Raw genomic sequence first — 25,355 nt, forward strand, 5'->3', positions numbered from 1 at the left:
AAGTGACATTACATTTATCAGCAGTGCCATTTTCCCTTTTCCCAACCAGAAGAGATAACGTTAATAAATGACAAATAACGCTGGGGGACTTTTTTGGACCCACATAAATTATATAGTTCAGATTACCTGGACATGGCGGTAACCAAGGGTATTTCATACGACCTCCTATGATGACGATATTTAATAAATCGCGCGCGTTGTGTGTTGTCACCACAAAGCATATTACATACCTCTCTTATTCAGCGGTGGAATCCCACTTTCCCAACTCCACAATCATCTTAGCAAAGATACATTTTGTTAACTATAGTGATGGCAATATTTATATTGTTTCTATTACTATTAGTATAAAACAAAGTCGCTTTCTCTGTCTTTCCCTATGTTCGCTTACATCTTTAAAACTACGCAACGGATTTTGACGGGGTTTTTTTTAATAGATTGAGTGATTCAAGAGGAAGGTTTACATTATGTATAATAATAACACTTTTACGAATTTAACGCGTGCAAAGCTGCAGGCAAAAGTTAGTTAACTATAATGAGCGAGCAGATGAGCTCATAACCGACAGGTTTTGCTATAAATAAGTGCCGGTGCCAAAGTTCACCTCAATTCGATAAGATAAATAAAACTTAAATAACTTTTTAATATTTTATTGACGACACATAAAATCTAACTTCTTTTCAAGAGTAATCATCTTATACTTATGTATAAATAACAAAAGTGTACAATATTCTAAATCATGACTAAGAAAACAAGTTAACAATGGACGAAATATATTTTCAAATAAACTTATGCATAATAGGGTAGAAAAAGTATTAGACAAAAAAAACAGATAATTGTCACACTGTTTAAACAAAAAGCTTGTTAAATTGTTCCGGTGCAAACAATAATACAACTTCAAACAAATAATAAAGGGTTGAAAGTACTCCCAAGCTGCAGAATATTCGTAAATATAATTTTAATTATAATTTATAACATCAATGACACCAAATATTGTATTAATATATTTCTATTACATCCCAAATGTCGAGTGCGAGTTTAATTCATTCCTGAAGCTTGAATAAATGTGTTTTATAAAAAGTTTGCTCATTTATCTCTTTAGAAAAATAACCTCATAGTAATTTGCATTAGAACAGTTGTCTGATCTTTTACAATCAAAAACAACACCTACATGTATGTAATGGTGAAGACATTAATTTCTCATTCGATATTGTTCCAACTCGCACTCTTGTATCAAACAACACACAAAGAATAACAGTATAGATGCATTAGAATTTAAGCGAAACTTCAAACATTTATGCTAAATTATTTCTCTAACATTAAATATATCGACACCAAAGATTTAAATGTATTATTCTATACGAATTATGATTGAGATGCAAGTTTTCACTATAGTAGTGTGACAATCTTCAAACCCGACTAAACACTCTATTGTTTAAAATGTACCTTAACTTACCGTGATGTTGGTGACACTATCCTCTTAATATAGAAACGATTTTAGCAAAAAACACTAATCAAATCGATAACTATATTACAAACCTTAAACATACATCAAAGATAATATATTTCTTAGTTACATACACTTATTGTTACGAAATATAATTATGAGTTTATACAAGTTTCCAATAAATATAGGTTTGGAAACGCAGTTAATCATATGTATTATAACAATTACAAGAGAATAGTTTATGAAATTTGGAGCGACCTACGTGCGTGTCTTAGGAACCTTAAAACAGTTGACTAAAATTGCACGGAACTATATATAACCAATAATTGGGCAGACTGGCCCTACCAAATGTACATTGCTAACTTCACTTCGCTCACGTATAATGTCCCAGCCTACCCAACAGTCACAGAGTTTGGTTCACATTTGCGATTTTAGTCACCAACCACCCAGCCGATTTTCTATTAACAAACTGATAAGAGATCTTAACATCACTTCCTACACTACTGCGTAGTGTTAAAAATCAGCACGCACGTCGCTCGAATCGAAATCGCACTTATAATTTAATACATACAATTTTAAATCTAATTAATTGAAAGGAATATATCGTCTAATCTCAAAAGATGTTCACAAAGAAGAATTGACATTTAAATACTTAGTGAGAGAAGCGATTCAACTCATTACATTATTCCTAAATACCAATGGATGCGCCGAACTATATACACAACACCTATATAACAGTGTAGTAAAGTATTCCAAGATAACGGCTCATCATAATTGTTAAGTCTAAGTAATTATTCTACCGTAAAATTATGGTCTGCTGGGACAAATCTTACCCAGAGACTAAAGAGTTCGGCGCATCGCTATACAATCTATGTTATGTGATAGAATCTAAAATGGTCAAACCATTCAAGAAAATATGGCAAACCTATTTAATATTTAGTATTTACATATAATAATTTTCAAGTTCTATTAATCAGTATTATACATTTTCATCAAATGTTAAACATTAATTGATAATAACGATCCTGCGTTATTATTACTCTTAAATGCCCACAACATCAGCACATGGTTTGTATCTGGAAAATATTGTTTATTTGAGCGAGAATTGCTTTCAATGTTTCATCTTTGGCAACCGGAGGCTAATTTTCTATCTCGCTTTATAACCCACAAAGAATCTAAGTTTGTCGAGACGTCTCTATAAATTTTTATATTATACACATTAAATGTACATAAAATTTTAAACAATTTAAAATCCCATTATACCCCTTAATTTTATTTTTGCTTTATAACACATACTTTCCTATATTTTTAAGGCAAGCTGCATTTTTAATTTGTGACTTTGATTGACTTATATTTCAAATAAATCTGTCCTAAAAATTGTAATATTTTAATCGCGTTTAAATTCACCAGTGTTTCAATTCAATCGTAAACTAAAAGAATTGTTTATCCAATTAGCCCTCTAATTTTGAATCAATTGTTATCATAAACATTAGATCAATTATACTTCAACAAAGAGAGCGAAAATCCTTTAAGAAGCTTATGCCAAGCGGAAAATATATAATACAGATCGAAGCACAAGCTTACAACTAATCATATATTAACTTTTTATTAAATAGAATTAACACTAAACACGCTGCAGTTAGAGCGTCCAAATGTCTATAAATAACAGCCAGTGAAAGCAATGTTGGCCAACGTGTGCCACCATTGGCCGAGCACTCCACGAACACTATTGTACTCCGATCACAACACCAACACTATTGTTCACTGCACTGCGCACAGCACTTAACGGTGGCCGACATTGGCCGACGCTGGGCCACGCTGGCCAGTCTACGGGAAATCGAACAGCACTCGCAACGCGGCGACGATCACCACCACGTTATTGGCGAGTTCTTGGAGCCATTCGTCAATTATGGGCTATTCCCGTATTTGAGGGCTGACGCCCTCAATGAACTCCTCTAGTTAGTTGTCCGGACTCTCGGCTTGTGGAGGGTTCTCGCGGGTGAAGCGCGAGCAGTTGTTGATCACGATCACGGCCAGCTCCTTGATGGTGCCGTATGGCCTGCGGTGACGCAGCAGCTCGTGCAGCAGCTTCAGCCCGCCCTCGGCTTCCACCAGGTTGCAGTACTTCTCCGCTGGAATGTACAGTGCGTGTGAATTGGTTTCCATTTGTGAATTACCCATTTGTTATACGGTTTGTAAAGTAAGGGTGTGCAAATTTCTTTGATGAACTATTTCATGAAATGTTATGAATGTACTAATAATTAATTCAAATATGTAATAACAACATTTTCAGGTCAATTTAACAAGTAAAAACAGTGTGAATATAATAATGAAAAATGCAATTTTTAAAAATAAGAAAGAACATAAATACAATAATAATAAGAAGAAAAGTAACACAGTGCGCTCATCCGCATTTTATGGTCTGTACTGGACTAGGTTGGCACGTTGTACAGTAAAAAAATTCGTTCAGTTTTCGGCATAAGAAAACTGCCAGCTGGAGCCAGGCTGACCCGTCGCGGTACTCACGGTAGACGCTGGTGAGGTTGGCGAGCGCCCACACCGCCCAGTGCTGGCACTGCGGCGTGTGGTACGCGTGCAGCAGCGTCAGGATCGGCTGGAAGCTGCGGTAGTTGATGTTCCGCTCGGCGCGCCGGTCCCAGCGCTGCACCGCGGCCGCCACGCGCTCCAGCACCGCCTCGCGCGCCGGCTCCGCCACCGTCCACGCGTCCGGCCCGTCCGACGCGATGTGCGCCAGCACGCCCGCCGCGTTGTAGCTCACCTGCCGCACAGCGCACCACGCGATTCACATATGTGCTTTATTTTACATACATATCTGTGTGTTTGTTGTATGTCGTCATCGGCAATGGAGCTGGTGGGTCGCCTGATGGTAAGCGCTACCACCACCCATGAACATTTGGAGGCGTAAGGTCGATTGCAGACCTTAACGCCTCTATAAATGGATTGCCGATGTCCAATTGGAGGGATGAAGAAAGGATTGTCGAGAGGAATAAAGGAAAGGACTGGGAAGGGTAAGGAAAAGGATTTGGACCTCCGGCTCACCCACTCACCGAACGAAGCACAGCAGTATGCTATTTCACACCGGTTTTCTGTGGGGGTTTGGTTACCCTAGGATATATATAGTCATATTTTTTTTGGGATCGAAGGATCGTAAGCGATTTATGGAAAGGGACCCCCCCCTCTTTCCCTAAATATGTATGATTTGTGTAAAAGGGATCGCGTTCGGAAAAAATTAAGATATAATGGCCAAAGCATCGAAGGCTAACGCTATATGGATAGAATGGTAAGTATACAATAATTTAATAGTTTAATTTTTAATTTTTGATTCCAATTGAAATTTTGTGGAGTCAAATGAATGTTTCTTTCTTTAATTTATTCTAATACAAATTTCAGGAACCAAAAGAATCCTGACACCTTCGATCATCTGAATTGAGAATGCAAAGCAATTTTATCATAATTGATTCTAAAAAAAATAAATAGTTTAGTTGAAGTAAAACGCAGTGAAGAAAAATAGTTTTTTTTTTATACATTGTAACCATAGAATTAAAAGCAGACCACTTTTTAGCGAATGTACAAGCCAACTCCGATGTAAAAAGATGGAATATTTTAAATTTCCGCAGCACCCAAAGTTTGCATTTTCTTGCACTTTGGTTAGGTTGAGAAGTACATATAGCCTTAAAATGTGTTAATTAGGTCGAGATATTATTATTTATTCAAAAATATTTTTGGTATCTATCTCTCTCTCTCTCTCTCATAGAAAGCAAGCCAGTTATTTCCGTTCCATCTTTCTATTTCGCATGGAAAACTTACAATTCCTTCGCTGATCCAATCACAACACCTCGCAAGTTTTTTTATCATACCTCGATCCCATCGCTGGCGGAGTCCAACAGCTCATAGAAGACGGAGAGGAACAGCGTGTCCATCAACTGGGGCCGCAGGTGCGGCACCTCGGCCACGTTGCCGAGCAGCCCCATCATGTTGCGGAGTAGTTCGTCTTTGTCCGGGAAGCACTGGAAATGCGTGGTTTTTAAGTCACCTTTGTTATGTTGTATGGAGCAATTGAAGGACTTGCTGATGATGCAACATATTTTGAAGTTTACTTTATATTTTGTTATTTAGTGCTAAACAAACTAAAGAAAATACACAGAAGTTATGAAATCACCCATTAGTATAATATGAAAATATCGCCCATTGTAGTGGTTAAGGCTACTTCAGGAATATTTTTTCGAAGTACAAAGTTGGGCAGAAAACTTCGTATGCTGATACACTAGAAGCGTTACTGTTTTTAGGCCCATATGATTATTAGTTAATACTACTACAACTAATCCTGTCACCTATGCATCGTGACATTTAAAACTTAAACTTATACATTTATTTATTTGATTAGACTTCTTCTAGAAGTACTTAGAATTGTGATAACATAGTTTCACCATTTACCAAACTACCGTACGTACATTACCACAGTGAACTGGTGCTCACCATGATAATGTAGGACTACTACATCTAAGAACATACGCGAGTAAAAAGAAAATGCTTCATACCATGATACAGGATTCATCACATGAGGGATTACTTGATATTCTTATCCATTAACTAAATAACTAATAGCTATAGTAATAGAACATTCGATACAAATCCTCCAACATTCTACATTCTATACAATTCATTGTGTTAGATTTGTTCATGAGGTGTTTAATACCGAGGTGGTCCGATACTTGTGTCACAAACTAAGCTGCTGTTGAACCCAACACGAAATATTAATGTCCAAAAGCATATTGTTCTACTGAATCTCACCTTCAAGCACGTGAGGAAATATTCCATTCCGCGATTGTCCAAGAACCGCTGGCAGTTCTGCGGCGTTTCGTCCGTCACATTCCACATCGTGGACCAAGCGACCTCCATGACGTCATCGCACACGCGACGGTTGAGGCGCTCGGATATCACGTTCAGCATTTTCTGGAACAATACAACGTGATTCCATATATATTTCGAATAGATAACTTACTCAAGTGGGATTTGGGAAACGTCATACATATATGTACCCTGCTCAAACGTGACGCACTGTTCTGTTCATATTGGGGACCTGAACTAATAGGTCACTTATGATAGGAAGGGAAAATTTGTTTTCAAACAAAAATTTCATATTATTCCTATAATATGCTACATATTAATCCTTAACGAGTAGTATACTAAATAAAACTTAAATATCCACACAGAATCATCCAGCGTCGTAGTGCAAAGTCTGTTATACATTGGATTTATCATAAAATTATTAAATTGTTTATTACCATGCAAAGACTAAATTTTCACGACCTTAATTAGGGAATGGTGCATACATACGTGTTGCCAGTATTACAGATGTGATCTGGGTCGGAACTGGTACCGCGTTAGCTTTAAAATCAATTCCGAAATTAAATTTCATCAGGACAAAAAAGGGACAATGTGGTTCATTATTACATTGAGTTGATTCCAAAAAAACTGTTTCGGTATTATGATATGAATATTTATTTTAAGAAAAGAGAAAGAATTCCGTTCTTTCTCTATACAATATCTAATAAGTTATTAAAAAAATAATAATTTATTAAAGGTATTTTAGTTTGAGATGCACTGATTAGTGATTTTGGATTCGATTTCACCTGTACAGAACTGGATGACCAAACATCTAGTTCGGTACAGGTTATGATTATAATGATTCAGTGCGCCATTCAATTGTACGCCGCTGAAATATCATCAAACATATTCGCTGCGTGTTGTTACTTACTCAAGCAAACATTCCATTAAAATAAATCTTTGTGTATTTTTCTGGTTTGAATCAATTGGTGCTTTTAATGAAGTTAAATAACAAGCAGTTACAGTGTGTTTTTCTATATTGAATAAAATCTAAACTAATGAAATCAAAACAATCGAACCGAAAATGTTCGGTCCTAAAACCGACTACTTCGGCCGACTATAAATAGTGAAAAAGTTACCGATTACCAATTATATCAAATCAATCAGCAAGCAGTGTTGGCTTCAGTGATGAGAACCTCGGACTTCAAAATCGATAAGTCGGGGTTCGAGACCCACCCGGTACCTCGAACCCCGACGTAGCGTGCAGGAATTAAAGTGATTTTTCAATTTATTTGCTTAAAACGGTGAAGATCGTATGGAAACCGGCATGGTCAGAATCAAATGTCGACACACTTGTGACATCTGGCACCCCGCACTTGGCCAGCGTGGTGGATTATGGCCTTGAGGTCTGTGTCGCAGCAGTGGAACATATATATATATATATATATATATGGGCTGATGAGGATGATGATGATTATGATTATGATGATGATGATGATGATGATCAAATCAATAAACAGCGCATCTTTGATTTAAATCTTGGAATAACTCGCTATCTCTAATAATGTGTATGCTTTTTATATAGGCTGGAAAATTTATAACGTCATAATGTAAAACCACTTATAACGCGAGCACCTACATAGTTAGTACAGTGCCAGCTGTTTAAATTTGTGTATTAATAAAAAACCGCAAGTATGGTCCGTAAGGATAGTGAAAGTGCGAATCGGACTAAGGGTTAAGGGTCCTGATTAAGAGTTCCGTATAAATTAACTCAAAAGCAACAACAACATGTAAAAACATTGGTCATCCTTGGTTTTTACTATTTGCTGCTATAACGACAACAGAAAGTAATAACTTTTGAGGGGTCTACAAGAGCTTAAATGCATTCTGCATTATTTTGTATCCTCAACGAATCATCGGTTCTTTCGGTACTCAGGGCCGCACGCACACATACACATTTCGCGTACATGTATTATTCTCCGAAATAAGTAGCTGTATGTTTTGAAATTACAAGCTTTATGTTTTGAAATTAGAAGCTTTATGTTTTGAAATTAGAAGCTTTATGTTATGAAATTAGAAGCTTTATGAAGAGTAAGGAAGATACCCAAATCGACCGTATGTAACAGATATTTTTAACGTTTCTTTGCGGTTAACTTCGTCGATTATAGACCGATTTTAATTTTGCTGGAAAAGAGATATTTATTTATAGAGGCACTATGATACACACGCTAAGAAAATCAAGATCAGAACGTCTATCTGTTTGTTTATTTATTTCTTTAAGTATCTCTGAAGTAAAACTGATGATGGATCCCAAAACACCAACGAGGACATTTTTCAACCATTTACGGCTCGTGTACATTGTGTCCAGGCTTAATGAATGACGATAACTTTAAATCTAGATGGGTTTTGACTGTCATTATGGGTCTGTTGATGAAAACCTAACTCCTAACTCCTAAACGGTTTACAGAAGTAGGTAACTTGTGATTGTGCTTGATAAATTTGTGCTGATGAGATCTTTTCATACATTTGAGTTGTGACTGTCATGGTCCACAAGCCAGTTACAAATTATGTCAATGGTTTCACATTTCCATTCGATCCGTTGGTAGATTGTAGCATGGGAGGTGTAGGTTAATAAAGAAAAACACTACCTAGAAAAATAAAACATATTCGTTTTCTATATAGTATATAGAAATTCGGGGTGAAGGGGTAGCATATTACTATCATGTTTCGTAATGTGAGTAAGGGATGGCCCGTCTGCTCGTTCGCTTGCTCTGTATTAAAATATTCCACTTTCCGACTTCATCAAAGGTTATGCGTTTGGGTCGTCAACTTTAAGGTGAGGAGCATTAAGGTCGTAATGAACGGTTTTTTTCTCTGAAGGTTGTGTAGTCCTACACCTTCTGCTGCACGTTAATACGTGCACAGTTAAATTTATTATCTGGATCGGATACGGATGAGAGGCATGGCTAGGCAAGGGCATGGCTAGGCAAGGGCATGGCTAGGCAAGGGCATGGCTGGAATATATCCCAGCTGCACAAACTGGTACGGCTGGTATTGAATGATTTCAAAGAATTCAAAATTACAAGGATATATTATACTCTCGGCCTCACATTATCTAAGAAAGAAAAATTTACTTATCGATAATTCTAGTTTTTATTTATTCAAACTGCCTAGAAAACTTAAATACGTTATATTATTTTTCGAAAACTGCTTTATTGTTAAAAAATCATTATCAACATTCCCGCTCTCTTGTGATAATTTCATACAGATTTATGTATCATAATAAATTTAAGTATATTTACAGCAAAAAAAAAAACTTATTGATACTGTTTCCTCAAAACCTCATTCAATCAGAGGAAAAAAAATTTGCCTTAGCTTTCAAGATTCGTTCGCAAAATAATAAACAAAAAATAACAAACAATTAAGTGGACATTCGCTATAACCTTAAAATATACATTATCCTCGAACAATCGCATAGCAAGTCAACGCGTTGTATTGTATTTCATAGATTGGCATATTATTACAATATACGCGCGAAAAATCTATGAAGAGATTTAAATTTCTACTTTATACGGTCTCTAATAAAAAGTCATGGGTAGGATTCTAGTTTCGTTTCACTATTTCTAAGTTAATATGCCCAGTTTACTAGAAGATATAAAATCCCTCTGTTTATTTGTTCATAAAGGCCAATCGAAGGAGATAAAACAATTACACCATCGCAAAGGCTTTAGGAATTCCGATAACTTCGCAGATTATAAAATGGACATCGCAAAAACATGTTCTAAATACAATGAATTATTTATATTAATAATAGGAATTCGCAAACAATCAACACATTCTTGGATGATAAGTTACCACCTGCGACTTTGTCCATTTATAAAACTTTTAAGATTGCTAGCTGTAGACCGCCCCTTCGTTCGCGTGGTAACCTTTATGCTAAACCAGATTTTAATATATCAATCACTATTCCAAATTGCACATAGCGGATGCGTATTAGGTGTGATTCAGTAGTTTTGGCATGATTGAGAAACAAACATACATACAACTATGTTTTCATCTTCCTTTATCTAGTATTGGTATAGTTTCTTTTGTGACCCCATAATTTATTTAACATACAATATGGAACATATAATAACGTGCTATGGTATTTAATGCTAATGCTATTTTTAAATTAAAGTCACGTGAAAATCGATACAGTCATTTTAGGAGACATCCATAGACATGCAGACGATTTTTTATCCACAGACAAAATTACATTTTTTTTTGTGTATAAATTCTGTCATTTTACATTGCAAACAGATACGCAAACTTAATTATTAATAACGGTCACATTCGTACACCTACACTTTTATAAGATACTAGATTTTCGCCCCGGCTTCGCTTGCGACATTGTGTACAATGTCCCATCTCAGTCAGTGAGATGCATCTTTCTAAGTATGAAAGATTTTTTGAAAACAGTCCAGCAGTTTTTGTATGAAAACATTACAAATATACATACATAGATTGCATCAGTGAAACGAAACTTTCATATGAAAACAGTGGGAGGCTCATATCCTTTTCCTCACCCTTCCCAGTGCTTTCCTTTATTCCTCTCGTGAATCCTTTCTTCTCGAATACTATTTTTTCATTCATAAAAACATTTCGATTTATAATATAACTTGGACTAGATTAAACCCAGAAAATTATTCGCACGGTTTTAGTGTTATATTTCGCAAAGCTTAGAAAATAAATAGCATGGTAAATTACAATTGCAATGCAATGAATACTCGCTGAGATGTTAACATCTGCATAGTCATATAAAACTTACAACAAACATATAAACTTTGGAGTAAACAATACCTAGTATTAAATCTTCAAATATAACAAAATTTTCTTCAATGCACTTATTGACGGAAACATATATTTTTAGGTCAAAAAAAACATATACAATTTAATCAAATATATAAATATAAGAGAGAGGGATACACGTTTATTTTATTTAAAGATCAAATATAATTCAAACATACATCAGTAAGTCATCAGTATAATTGAACTGAGAAGAAAATTTTACATATTTATAACTTGGTAGGGATAGGACCTATCAGATATCTATCAAATGAGTGTCCATGTTAATATATTTTTGATATCTCGATTCAGTGAAACGAAATTTATGGAAGAAGAATCAATAAAGCAGTTGTCGAAAACATTTTTTTATAACAATTATGTATATATTTTGCATTGTATTACATAAATGTATAATACGTGTTTCAATTTAATGTTAGATTACGCTAGCGACTATAAATTGCGTAATTGTTCACTCATATGCATTTTGCCATTTTGTTGAGTATTTACCTTCTGTATAGTCACAGGTTCTAGTTGTGGAGAATCCGCCTAGTGTGTAGTTAGATCGATTGTTCGTTTGTATGTAAAATGTATTCATATTGCATTAACATAATAATAAACGTCGTATGTGAATTGTGATTATGTAATAATATTAAGAGTGCAGGATTTTCAGGAAGTTCCTGTCAATTTATTAACTACAAACTAACTACCACAGTTGCTTGGCCAAAAGGCCGTAAATTTGGTATATTTCCACAGAACTTCGAATTATAACGAACTAGCTGCGCCCCTGCGGTTTCACCCGCGTAAGTCCGATTCCCGTAGGAATATCGAGATAAAAAGTTGCCTATATGTTATTCCACTTGCCCAGATGTCTACGTACCAAATTTCATTCCAATCGGTTCAGTAATAGTAATAAACACACACACATCCTTATAAACTTTCGCATTTATAATATTAGTAGGATAGGATATGAAGTAGAATAGGATAGAATAGGATAGGATTACTTTAAATGGTAGCAATTTAAAATAGTTGCACCTTTGCTGACTGGGATTCCTTGCTATTATTACTGTTTTTACGTTTTGTGTTAGATGGATAAGATACGTTATTTTTAGATATGGTGGCAAATTAAATAATTTTTATTTCTATCCCATTAATAGTATTATTTTCTTATTTCATGCGTGTATAACTTGTACGACAAATTGGTAAGAAATATAAAAATTATGACTGTAAATTTAAGGATTAACATACAACTTATGGATACGTCCGAAGAGATGTGAGTTTCTCTAGCCGTTAGATCCATTATACGAAATTTATAAGAAGCCATCACTGACATCACTTGGATCACACGTACACAGCGTAACAGAATTCCAATGCACCATCCATCAATTCCTAAATAAATCGCAGGAGAGCCTACTCAAACTCAAACATTGATTTATTCAATTGGATTTCTTATAGAAGCACTTTTGAATCGTCATTACATAGTTTTATCATTTACCGCCGAAAAGCAGTTTCAACACAGAAGAGCCGATAAGAAACTCTGTAAAAAAACATTCAAATAGAAATTGTCCCACCCCGTACAATGTTCCATAAGGAACCCGTACCATGCCCACAGCTAGCTATAAATACGTACCGCTATAGCCCCCTTGTTGCCGAGGAAACGCTTCTGCTTGCCGTCCACCTGGCACGCGAGCGAGTTCAGGAGATATATAGCGATGCGCTGCACGAACCACTCCTGGTTCGCTTCGGCCACGTTCAGGAGTATTTGCACCACACGCTCATATTCGTATAGCTGAAAATGTTTAATCGAATTGTTAGTAAGCAGGAAGGGTACTTTTCATCCGTATACCATGTAAGTGAACTCCAGCTTATAAATGAATAATGAGTATGTGGTAGTCGAGCACGCTGCGGCACGAAATAGGCCAGCCCGCACGGGGGGAGTACCACACCTCCACAAAAGACCGGCGTGAAATAGGCCCATGCTATTATGTTTGGAGGCTCATATCCTTTTCCTTACCGTTTCCAGTCCTATCTTTTATTTTTTCCACAATACTTTCTTAATCCCTTTCCAATTTAAAGTCAGCAATCCATTTGTAGAGACCTAAGGTCGCCAATCGACCTTACGCCTCTCCAAATGTTCATGGGCGGTGGTAGCGTTTACCATCAGGCGACCCGCAAGCTCCATTGGCGACGATGACATAAATTTTTTTTATGAATGATTTAAAAATTGGAAATGAGAATATTAGAATAACATAAATAACACCCGTTGCGTACGTCCCACGGTATGTTTACTCAAAGGGTAGAGTATATCGACTATTCACATATATATTATGATAATTAATATGTAAGAGAGTGCCAAGTTTTCTTTATGTATTGCCAAGTTATTTATAATATTACCGGCTTATGTGAGAATAATTTCTGTTGATCGCAATGATACTGACGACAAACTTATGGGTTTTCGAACCTCATTAATTTTTCTACCCACTGCGTGAGGTCAAATGAGTAAGAAGTGGTCACATGGCATTATTTAGTATTATAATTATTACAGAGTATTTGCAAAAAAAATATTATTGGTGAAAATAAGGAAATAAAAATGTCTAATGTGCAGCGTGATATGTTTTAATAACGGAATCATTCCAAAAAAAAAATATCAATAAATATATAGTAATTGCAAAAATAGTGCGCCATGTATAAGTCTATATACCAAACGTTAGCGGTCCGCCCCGGCTTCGGCCGTGGTACAGATATACCCTATACCCTACCTCAACAAATGTGCTATCTAACACTGAAAGAATTTTTTAAATCGGACCAGTAGTTCCTGAGATTAGTCTGTTCAAACAAACAAACAAACAAACAAACTCTTCAGCTTTATAATATTAGTATAGATGTATATTTCATGTTCGATTTTTAAGGTCGAACGATTCTTTAACATAGTGATTCGATTTCTACCGAATCCGAAACATGACATATATTCGCAGTGAACGAACATTGAATGTGACATCTGCACTGAACTAACTCCAAGGTGAATTTGTTCATATCTTTTCATAGGAACACTTAATATTCAAGGTTTAAATAGCGTTGTATCGATTATGTCTCGTCTTTATTATAATTACTTTCATGTCACTATTTTCTCATGTAAGATACAACAGAAGTATGCTAAAATTCTTTTCACAGTTGTACCATACACGACTTCATGAACAATTTTTGCTAAATAGAATATCGTTTCCTTTTCAAAGGTCGAAGTATTACGATGATGCTAATAAAATAATATGGAAGAGATTGTACAGTTTCAGTCTTAACAAAAAAGCAACATGAATCGTGTAACCTAACAAAAATATTAAGTTTAATTCATTAATCCACGGTAAATAATTGATATCCACCTGCAATTACATTTTATTTGGTTGGTTCAACAGCCCGTTTAAAAGACTTCTAGTTGGGAGAGAAATGTTCGCGTACAGCTCGTTATAACACGACCAACTACAAGAGGCCACATCGCACTCACCACGTCCCCGGGTATCTTGAACTGGCAGAGCGTGAGGCAGCCGTTCCTCATCATGGTGTCGTCGCCGATGTGGGCGTCCATACCGTCCAGCAGGGCTGTGATGATGCGCCGTTTGAGCTTCATGCCGATGCGGGGCTTCTCCTTCCCCTTCACTATGTAGAACAGCGTGGCACTGCAAATCGCGATATCAGTATTATCACTTGTTTAAAAACCGAGAGAGCAGTAGCGCAGTTTCGGGTGTGGTGGTGGGGTGCCATAGACCCATGCGGCATTAATTGAGGATATATAGAAAAATATTTGGATATTTGAACAGGAATAGCCCGCCTACAATTTAAAACAAAGCCTGGTGACAGATGAATAGACAGACAAAATTGCAGTGAAGTCTTAGTTCTAAAGTCCTGTTTTATTAAGTACGGAATGCTAACTGGGGGAGCAGGAATTCCAGTCGGCCCCAGGCGGGGATAATCCGCGCCGTACCACTGCAAAATAGCATATTTCAATTACGCTGTGTAAAGTGTGAACGGTACGGCAAAATGTCCTAGGTAATAGGCACTTGCAGTGTGCTTGTATTGTGAATCTATGTATGGCCACTGTAGTAAACATATATACACTTGTGTAGTCATTATAAAAAATCCCAGTCATACCACTTAATGTATGTTCCTCTATTTGTTCAGATGTCGATTCTCCAGTATAAAACTGTTGCTGGTGTTTTTGTTCAAAACGTATATCTTATACCTTTAAACGAGATCGTTCTCATATATATATATATATATATATATATATATATATAAATCGCGGGTCACAGCTATGGTATATAACGAAATATTTATATATCCGATTTTTAAGAATATCCGAAAAGGTTAGATATTTCAGTTTGTAGCAGCAATCAATCATGACAAAAACCTAAAACGTTAATAAAGTGCTTGTGTAATAACGCATCTATTACATTCTAATAACTGCATATTCTAACTCAATCATAGTTTTTAAATGAAAATTATAAATAAAGCGTAAATGCCATACAAATTTATTGGTTGACAACGCGAGCTTACTATTGAATTAGAAAAATTTACATTTCCTAACGTTTCTCGCTTTGTCCATTACAGTCCTATTGGTATTTGCATACTCTAATAATACTCCTACAGTGGCGTGTCAGAGCATCACTTGAGACCAGTTAAACTAAGTAATTCCATTATATCAAGGCCTTGGTGCGGATCATCATTGTTAAATTGCATCTGCAATTCACAATTCCACGTCTAGATAATGATGACAAAACAATAAATTCAAACAACGATGTACAATGTACATATGAAGTTTAATCCATGAAACTGTCATGCAAACCGCCTTTCATAGTCAACAGCGTATGACAAAATGATAGTGGTATTAGTAGGTATTCAACGTATCGAGATGGCGATAATGCTAGAACAATTGCGCCAGGGATTTCATATTATTAAGACAATTGAACTGTCCACCACAGGATTACCTAGAGGAAACTATTTTTCACAAAATATGATAGCTTTTTATTTACAGCGAAAAAATAACTCGTGCAAAATAAATAATGATAGAAGATCACATCGGCCTACGGCTACGGCGTGCGTATTCGGAACATATTTTAATTTATTTTATGTAAAACATAGAAAACGCTATCCCATATAGTTACATACTCGTAGATACGAAGGACTTCCATTAACTTTACCCTCGTCGCTTGTTCTTTTTGTCCCCTGAAACATCTTACCTTCCCGAGATCTGTATGGGCTTCTCCGAGACATACTGCTCCATGGCCCTCAGCACGACGTTGAGCGCTCGCCCCACGTACGCAATGTTCTCGTATCGGAAGAGGTAGTACAGGTCGTTCAGCACGCGAGTCAGCATCGCCGGTCTCTCGATGTACGCCCTGGCAGCTGTTAGGATCTGCTCCTCGTTCGCATCCCCGGATATCTAGAAGTGGCAAATGAATGAGTTGATTTTGAGTAAAATCGATCGAAGATCGTTGTGCATTTAACTGGTGCTGTAGCTCTGATATAAATAATATTGTACAGACATTGCCAGAACGCCAATTAGGCGTTTGAAAATCGATTTAGCCAATAAATAATGCACATTTCAATGCAGTAAAAATCTAATCTTGTCTAGGTTATGAAGATCAATAAAATACTTAATATTGTTACAGAATTAAGCGTTCCATGTTAAATGTTACCTAAAAAGAATGGAAATGAATGATTAATTTGTAAAATACGTCATTCATTTAAATATGATGAAATATTCATAAAATAAGGAACTACTTATAAAACAAAACAGTTCATTTCAAAAATTTGTTTGGAACCTTTTGTACAATAATATTTTGCCATTAAATTAACAACTAAATGTTGTTTTTGTTTAGCTGATTATCTTGCAAAGTATGTGTGTTTTTTTGTTACTTTTTTTTAATTCGATACATCATACATACACATATATTATATACATATTATTGACTTGTTTCAAAATTTGTCTATGAAATAAATCTTCTAGTAAGTAATCGTATGCGTTAAGTTTTTACGCGACAGGGACGCGATTCGTTGCGCCAGGGCGATATACAAATAGCAGTAACTTTTTAGCCGAACAATTTGAAAACTAAATCTTATACATAAATATTTATTGAGGGAGTCGAGCGCGCTTCGGCACGAATTGGGCCAGCTCGCACCGGGGAAGTACCACACCCCACAGAAAACCGGCGTGAAATAATAGTTTGCTATTGTGTTTCGTACGGTGAGTGGGGGAGCCGGAGGCCTATTTCCTTCTCCTAGCCCAACCCAGTCCATTCCTTCTTTCCTGTCATCAATCCTTTCCTTATTACTTATTCCTTAAAAGCGGGCATCGCATTCTCAGAGGTCTGAGCCTCTGTGAATGTTCATGGGCGGTGGTGATCGTTTACCATCAGGCAAACCACCAGCTCAGTTGCCCGCTATGACATAAAAAAAAAATATATAGGTATGTGCTAGTCAAAGTTGTAAAACTTTAATAGCAATTAGAATTATTTGCAGGAATATTTATAAGACTTTGAACCAGATAAAAACGCATGTATAGAACTATAGAATTATAACTTAAGCTGGTCATAAATTTATATTGATTCTAATATGAATATTAATCTCTCACACAATTTCGGGCCGATGGATTTTTTTTTCTGTTATTTATGTTAAACGAAGCGTTAGGCGTTGAGGAGAAAAATTTTAGACACAAGTGTATTAAATTAACGGTATGTGTAATTATTATCCTAAAAGGGCAATAATAAACCATAATTGAAACATTGAATGGAGAAGGGATTATATATATATATATATATATATATATATATATATATATATATATATATATATATATATATATATATAATCAAGAATAACGGAACCCTACAACAGTTGTGTGTGGGTATTTCTTTGAAACCGAAGCGATAGCAAAAATGAACATATTTTAATTAAAACTACCCGCCCAAAGCTGCCTGGTATTGATTGACGCGTTGTGGGCGTGGCTTAGTGTTCAGTGCAAATTGTAAATTCTCTGTCACGCTTTTGCATTACGTCGGCCATAACTGTTATGTGGTTGGTTGTTTCATTTGTGAACGTGCATATCTATACGTCTCCTTCTATCTAATATATAAAATTCTCGTGTCACAGTTTTCGTTGCCATACTCCTCCGAAACGGCTTGACCGATTTTGATGAAATTTTTTGTGATTATCCGGTATCTATGAGAATCCGCCAACATCTATTTTTCATCCCCCTAAATGATGAAGCAGAACAGCGTTTGCCGGATCAGCTAGCCTAAAGATTCTCCAGTCTGTTACTACATCTCTCTAAATGACAATATTTTTTCCCACCACGTCAACTTATCATAACAATTTCCCTTCCCTTTTAAAATTTAATATTTACGATTAAAAGTAGATATTTCTATATATTTATTTGTATTCCTATATTAAATGTTAAATCTTAATTAAATCCTGGATTGAAACCACAATGGTAACTACTAATGTGCACATTTTATATTTATTATTTTTTTTAACAAAAATTGAACCGACTTGAAACCACTCAAAGGTAAAATAAATTAATATAATTACTATAAGCGCTACCCACTTATCTATTTAAAGTCGGTGCCAGCTAAGTCAATTGGTAGCAGACACTAGATAAATACTACCTCCTTACTTCATAGTATCACAAGTAGTAATTTACTATATATCTGTTTATATACTGCTCCTTGGATTGATTTGTATGAAGACAATCGATGTAGACCTTACCTAAGTTAGTTATTTACCTAAAATGCAATTATGTATATACTAACAACAAAAACAAAAAAACTAGTCTGGGCTGTTCAGCTGTTCTGAATAAGTTGGTTTTTCTCGTTTTTCCTGAGTTCCATCATCAGATGCTGACTCGATGTTAATCGGACCTCTTCCGAAGTTTACTATTTCGAACTAGACAAAAATTTCTTAAATCGGTTTACAATTGCCGTAAATATAGTCTAACAACACAGAACACAGAATCTCGTCCTTTACGTTTTTGGAAGTCGGTTTAATATACTGTTTATTTTGCTTCTTGTATCTCAAACTAAGCCCATAGCAAATATAATTTGGAACGGTACAGAACTTATACAAAACATAAAAGTGTTCAAATAGTGACATTTTTCTTACGTAATAATTTTTTACCCCTCATAACTACTAATCTCCTTTTATATAAGTAAATTGACCAGTGAAACAGGTGTATATCATCTGCCTCATACCCCACTCCGGGACACTCGAGACCTCACTTTCATAACTTTTAAACAAAACGTCCGATTCGAATAATTTGAAAAAGAAAAAAGAAGCATTTATTCCTGTACCACACTGTATGTGGAAAATTTAACATTAAAAATAAGAAATAAAAACTAAAACTTAAAATGTATGCTGAAAATTAACATGTAAAGTTATAATGTGGCGCATTTGAAGAAGCAATTGGAGGGCAATCTTAAACCTTAATAATAATAATCTTTATGAAGAGATCATTTCTGATGAGGTGTACAATGACAGCTGCTGAATTTCACCACCAAACTACATGCCACAAACTATAATATCTATCTTCTTAAAAAAAAACTTGTTTATTTCCAGCTAATATAAATTTGTATAAATATTCACCAGGTGCATGGACATTGTCTTGCTTTCCAGTAAATGCCTCCCCTAAATATTGCCCTCAGAGTTCGGTTCTGTGTTTTCCCACATGTAATGCTGTCTCCTTTCTTTCTTTTATAATACCTTGGGTACCATTCCTTTATATTCTAAGCCCATGTATCCAATTAATATCTCATTTTGTGACCTATCCATTTCCACTTCATTGCCTTGCAGCACACTTGACAGAATGACCACAAAGACAAGCCAAGTTTGCAGATTTTTTGTTACTTCATAACTTGACATTATACCAGATTTTTTTTTTATAATAGTCAGTAAGACATTAAATCACAATTCCACCTGTTGGGATGCGGAGATGCAGTGTACTTGGATGCATGCTATCTAGAAGGTGCCTATTCACCATGGCTTTGAAGAGGTTCCGGTTGTATTGCTCAGAAAAAAATGTAATTTTAAAGATATGATACTAATAATTAACTCATGCAACATATAAAATCTTAAATGCCTAGCTCATTTAACAAAGATTTTACTTATATCTGAATTTATATCAATTACTCAGATTTTCAACTGATGTTTTGTAAATGTTAAGTAGTAATTTAACTTTTCAAATTTTAAAATGTATTTAAATACCTTTAAATTTGCAAATAGAAAATTGAAATTTTGACAAGAATATAAAGCTGTAGACAAGCTCAACCTTTGTTGTTAGACCATCAACAATGTTTATAATAACATTGTAGCTACATACTTGATCTTAAATCAATGTGTTTTTCATTATTCGTTAAACAATAATGATTCTTGTGTCCATCACAGCTTTATGAATCAAGGTTACCACAGAATAGAATACACAGCATTTGCAGAGCCACCAGTCTTGTACATGTACATTAATTCCAAGGAGACTGTTGGGCTCTGTTTTAAAACTTAACTTTAACTTGAAACACTCATATCTCCAGTTCTCAATGAAAAAGAGGAATTTATTTCCCGTTATACATAAATATACTGTGATAACAAAGGCAACACTAATGAATTTCAATTTTTATTTCTGATATTAAATTTTTGTAGTACTTTTAATGTACTACTTTCACACTTACATATCAAAGTATTATCAAGTGAACAGTATGTATCAAATTAAAAGGGTTATGGACAGATGGTTGTTAATTTAAAGACTTCACATAAAATTTGAATTTAACTCATCAATATTATACTGAAAGTATAGTGAATGATACAATTTCAGAATAACAATCAATAATAAATATAGTTTTACTGTATTATTGCAAATAAAAAAAAATGTTAATGGTAGAATTAAGTGAATAATCTCATTTGATCTTATACATAAAGAAATTATTTTATCTTACCAAACCTGTTAGGATAGTAAGATAAACTTGTGAATTAAATCTCTCCGTTGAAAGTGGAAGGGAGTTAGTTACATACAAAGGTACATGAGAAGCTGTTAAACGCCTGTTTAAAATGAACCATCAAATTAAATACAAAGTCACGGGCAAATTCTAATTTAAATTAAAAAAATATTATAAAATCTAATTGCTACTAATATGTATTGAGTTTATTCTGTCATTTGTTCCTACAAAGTCCTTTAAATTAAATGTGAATATCTTGCTGCATGATATGATTAATTATTGATACATAGAAATAATTTATTAGATACCTATTTCAAATCAAAATTTAATTGATAGTAACAAGAGAAGAAATGAAGTTTCTATTATAATAATTTTCTCCAGCACTTTTTATAACATACTAGCTTTTCGCCCGTGTAGAATTCTCCTATATCGCGCGCCATGGTAAGTATTTACTTCGCATTAAAAAGTATGGTTTGTTCTTTCCCACGTTTCCTATCTTCTATCTATCTTCATACCAAGTTTCATCAAAATCGGTTTGACAATAACTAACTTTCATACAAACTTTCATCCCCTCTTTCAACCCTTTCTACCCTTTTTTCACAATAAAAATTCCTTTCCCAAGTTCAGTTCTATCTGCATTCTAAATTTTTTCAAAATCAAATCAGTGGTTTAGATGTGAAAGCGTAACAGACAGACAGACAGAGTTACTTGCGCATTTTTAATATTAGTAGGGATTTACTTAAAAATAATAAATGTTACAACCCACTCTTGAAGTAAAACTTCTTTAGCCATATAGAACAGACTTAACTAGCAAAATTTTTATTAAAGACCTCGAAATGTCTTACCACCTTCCATTTAGTACAGGCATTTAAAAAGTAAGGCCCATGTTGTCTTTCATGGATCGATTTTTTAAAGACAAATAAGTTAATGGTGACAGGACATAGCCTTCTGTGATCGACGACCAAGACCTAGACATTTTGATAGCATAGCCTATCCATATCCCATTTTTACATATATCTAGAAATAATAGCAGGAACCCTTGGTTCTAAGCTCATGCGTTAACCACTGTTACAAACGAGCCGTTGTGGGTATTACAAAATACTTACTACCCTTCAATATTTGATGAATTATAATATCCCAAAATTCTGTCTATTGTAGTAACTGAAATGAAGTGACAAATAAGAAATCTTACTTACCACTTTAGCTGGGATGTCATGTCTCTTGCAAGCTCCATGGTGAGTGCCATACAAGCCAAGAAACTCCAGCGGGTTGTTCACACGTGTCACCAGCCCGGGGATATCACAGCGAGCCTGAACCTCCATACATTCCTGCTCTCCATCCTTCACTATCGACAGAGCTGCAGCCCCATTACCAGCTAGATTTGTTCCGGATATATCTAGTGACTCCAAATGTGGCAGACTGGTCACCAGCTTGAGCAATACTTCATTCGGATTGTAATATTTCCCATGTCTGTCATTAGAATGAGATAAATCAAGGTGACGCAGATTATGCAGCACGCAGATCCAGTCAACAATCTCCTTGGACCAGAGCACATTGTGCAGAATCAGTGAACGTAAGCATTTCAACTCGCACAGTGAGTAAGCTCCAGCTGATGAATATTCTGATAGATCAAGATGTGTGAGGTTCTTTAGTGGCTTTAATAGCATAAGTGGCATTATTAGCATTCCCCTGCACTGGACAGTCAAACGTCGCAGCTTGTGTGCCTCTGGGCGGCGTTTGTGGTAGAAACTGTCGGATGAAAAAGTTGGATTGGGTGTAAAAGTGAGTGGGCCAAATTTAAGAGCCACTAGATTCTCATTATTTTCGCTGATGATGTCTATGGAGGCCTGTGAAAGATATTCACACTGCACGAGCTCCACTGTGACTGGTTTGTGCTCCATTAAGCATCGCAGGCCTTCGTCGGTGATCCTCGCATTGCGTAGCTTGACGACGGTGAGACGGGTGCGATCACGGTCACGAAATATATTCGCGACGTTGTCATTAACGCGATTCTTTTTCTGGTAAGCTTCTAGAAATCGTTCACATATTTCAGCTGGCAGGATAATATTATCTCTCAACTTACGCCATCGACTGAGTTGATCTTGTGTTGTGATTACGTCCAAGTTGTTGACCACATATCCCATGCAGATGTCGTAAAGGCTATCCGGAGATGTATCGCACAAAGAAAACACTTCCTGATCCATCCACATTTTGATCGAGTTCTCGGTTTTTCCTTCCAGTTGCCAAATCAAAACACACGCAATTACACCATTTCAGCTGCTTACTTGTCAGATTCTATGTACGTCGTTATCAATACAATAGGGATCATTATTTTTTCACAAGGTCGCGAAAGATGTCCTTTCGGGGACAAGATCTGAAGCGGAGTGAGGGATGGTGACTGAAAATGCAATCACATTTCATAGATACAGCAAACTGCGAATCTAGACTAGGCAACCTATTTTAATACCATATAAACAGAAGTTGCCCACAGTGCGATGTACATACTATTAATGTTGCCGCTTAAACTTAAATTTTACCGAAAAATTAAAATAATATTGTTGTGAGGCATATTAAAAATAAAAAATCAAATTATATACAAATCATTGAATTGTTCTAAAAGACTATAATAAATAATTATTGGATTGTCATAAAGACAAGGATTATCTTTAATTAACCTTCAAGTCATGATAATATTATTATCATACAATTTTTGTAATCTATATAATTATAAAGCCCACTAATACAATAAAGCAGTGATATAAGATACACATAAATGTATTTTAGTATTTATTTACTTTTACAAGAAGGTATTGTTATTATATAAGATTTTTCAATCATATCGTACAAAAAGACAACACAGAACTCTGTCATCGAAAAAAATCTACTCATCTAATCATTGTTTGACTTGCTTGATTAGGTATACAATAAGTTTCAAAACTTAACGTAAACTTCGATCAACACTACAGCAGTGTGTAATGTTGATCGAAGATGGTTATAAATGAGATTATATTATTATAGAATGATAGGATTGAACAATACACTGATGAGTTAGGATTGCTTATTTTTGGCTGACAACTCCCGTTGCTGGTAACACTGGTACAGGGGAATGGAGATGACATTTGTAAATGTTGCGCGGATTGGAGATTTTAACTTTGCATATTTCTTGTATGCTTTCTTCTTATTATTCAAATTATTATTAATTTGGTTTATTTTCACTTATTACGCATTTTTGAAACAAGCCGACCAATTCATTCCTATATATTTTAAATTGTCAATGTCACTTTGATGACATATCATGGAAGTATTATATATCTAGATATGCCATGGATTGAAAAAATATAGACGTGTACTTGATTTTCATATTGTACAATATCTATATTATATTTCTTTCGTACTATGTTTTCCACTCCATCATTCATGGGGATACCGATTACATAAGTTAAAAGTGTGATTTATAATGCTTTAAAGTATGATCCACAACAGTAAAAAATTAATAAGCCATTTATGATACACCTAAATATTTACTCCCAGGTCGATATTACATTTCTTATAAAGCTAATTTCAAATTTGAAACGATGAAAAAATCACAAAAATGCCTCTTCATTGTTTTAATATTTAAAAGAATATGCTAACATTATTCGGGCCATTTTTTGCGTTTTTTTTTGTCAATTTGTTCTTCAAACACCAACATAATTTATTAGCGAATTAATTTTAGCAAAATTAATAAACGGACAGAGCCGACCGAGACCGTTGATTCGCTAATTGCTTTCGTGTGCGTGCATCACTCTAACTCAGATTATATTATACTACACAGCTCATGTACACGTGAATTCCCAAATCAATTGGTGCTTTGGTAGTGGGTATACTGTAAAGTGTATGCAATATTCTTTGCAATAACGAATTGCGTGAGATAAATTCGTACGCTATGTTGAATAATGGTTTTTTGATTGATATTAAGTGTCTGTCAATATGATTATATTAGATAAATTCTTTAAACACAAACATATCTAACTGACATCATAGACGATGAAATGGATGATTTGGATCTAGAATATATGGAAAAAACTATTGTAAAGCTTAAAATATAGAAACTCTTTTAAACAAACTCTGCAAATTACAGACTTCGAGCCGCGGCGGTAACAAAAAAAGCACATATTCCTTTTTACTTATCTATACTAAGATAATAAAGCTGAAGTTTGTTTCTTTGTTTGGTTGGTTGAACGTGCTAATCTCAGGAACTACTCTTCCAATTTGAAAACGTAAAAACGTAAAA

General features: G+C 35.1%; 1 protein-coding gene across 1 annotated transcript; it reads right to left on the reverse strand.

Annotated features, from left to right (window-relative positions):
* Nucleotides 1-629: 629 nt before the first annotated feature.
* Nucleotides 630-23,571, reverse strand: LOC119835508 (protein zer-1 homolog). The gene is made up of 8 exons (XM_038360385.1): nt 22,279-23,571; nt 16,343-16,545; nt 14,611-14,782; nt 12,742-12,900; nt 6,255-6,416; nt 5,321-5,470; nt 3,969-4,221; nt 630-3,574 (listed from the first exon to the last, which is right to left on the reverse strand). Exons 1-8 carry the CDS (start codon nt 23,290-23,292, stop codon nt 3,402-3,404), a joined length of 2,286 nt encoding a protein of 761 aa, XP_038216313.1. The 5' UTR covers nt 23,293-23,571; the 3' UTR covers nt 630-3,401.
* Between the last annotated feature and the right edge of the window lie 1,784 nt (nt 23,572-25,355).

The sequence above is a fragment of the Zerene cesonia genome, chromosome Z, assembly GCF_012273895.1.
Source record: "Zerene cesonia ecotype Mississippi chromosome Z, Zerene_cesonia_1.1, whole genome shotgun sequence".
NCBI classification, from domain to species: domain Eukaryota; kingdom Metazoa; phylum Arthropoda; class Insecta; order Lepidoptera; family Pieridae; genus Zerene; species Zerene cesonia.

Coding starts and splice junctions, on each gene's coding strand:
- LOC119835508 (XM_038360385.1), bottom strand. CDS start 23,292: ATGTGGATGGATCAGGAAGTGTTTTCTTTGTGCGATACATCTCCGGAT. Junction 16,546..22,278: donor ATGACATCCCAGCTAAAGTG/GTAAGTAAGATT, acceptor TGCCACTTCTAG/ATATCCGGGGATGCGAACGA. Junction 12,901..14,610: donor TCAAGATACCCGGGGACGTG/GTGAGTGCGATG, acceptor AAACATTTTCAG/CTATACGAATATGAGCGTGT.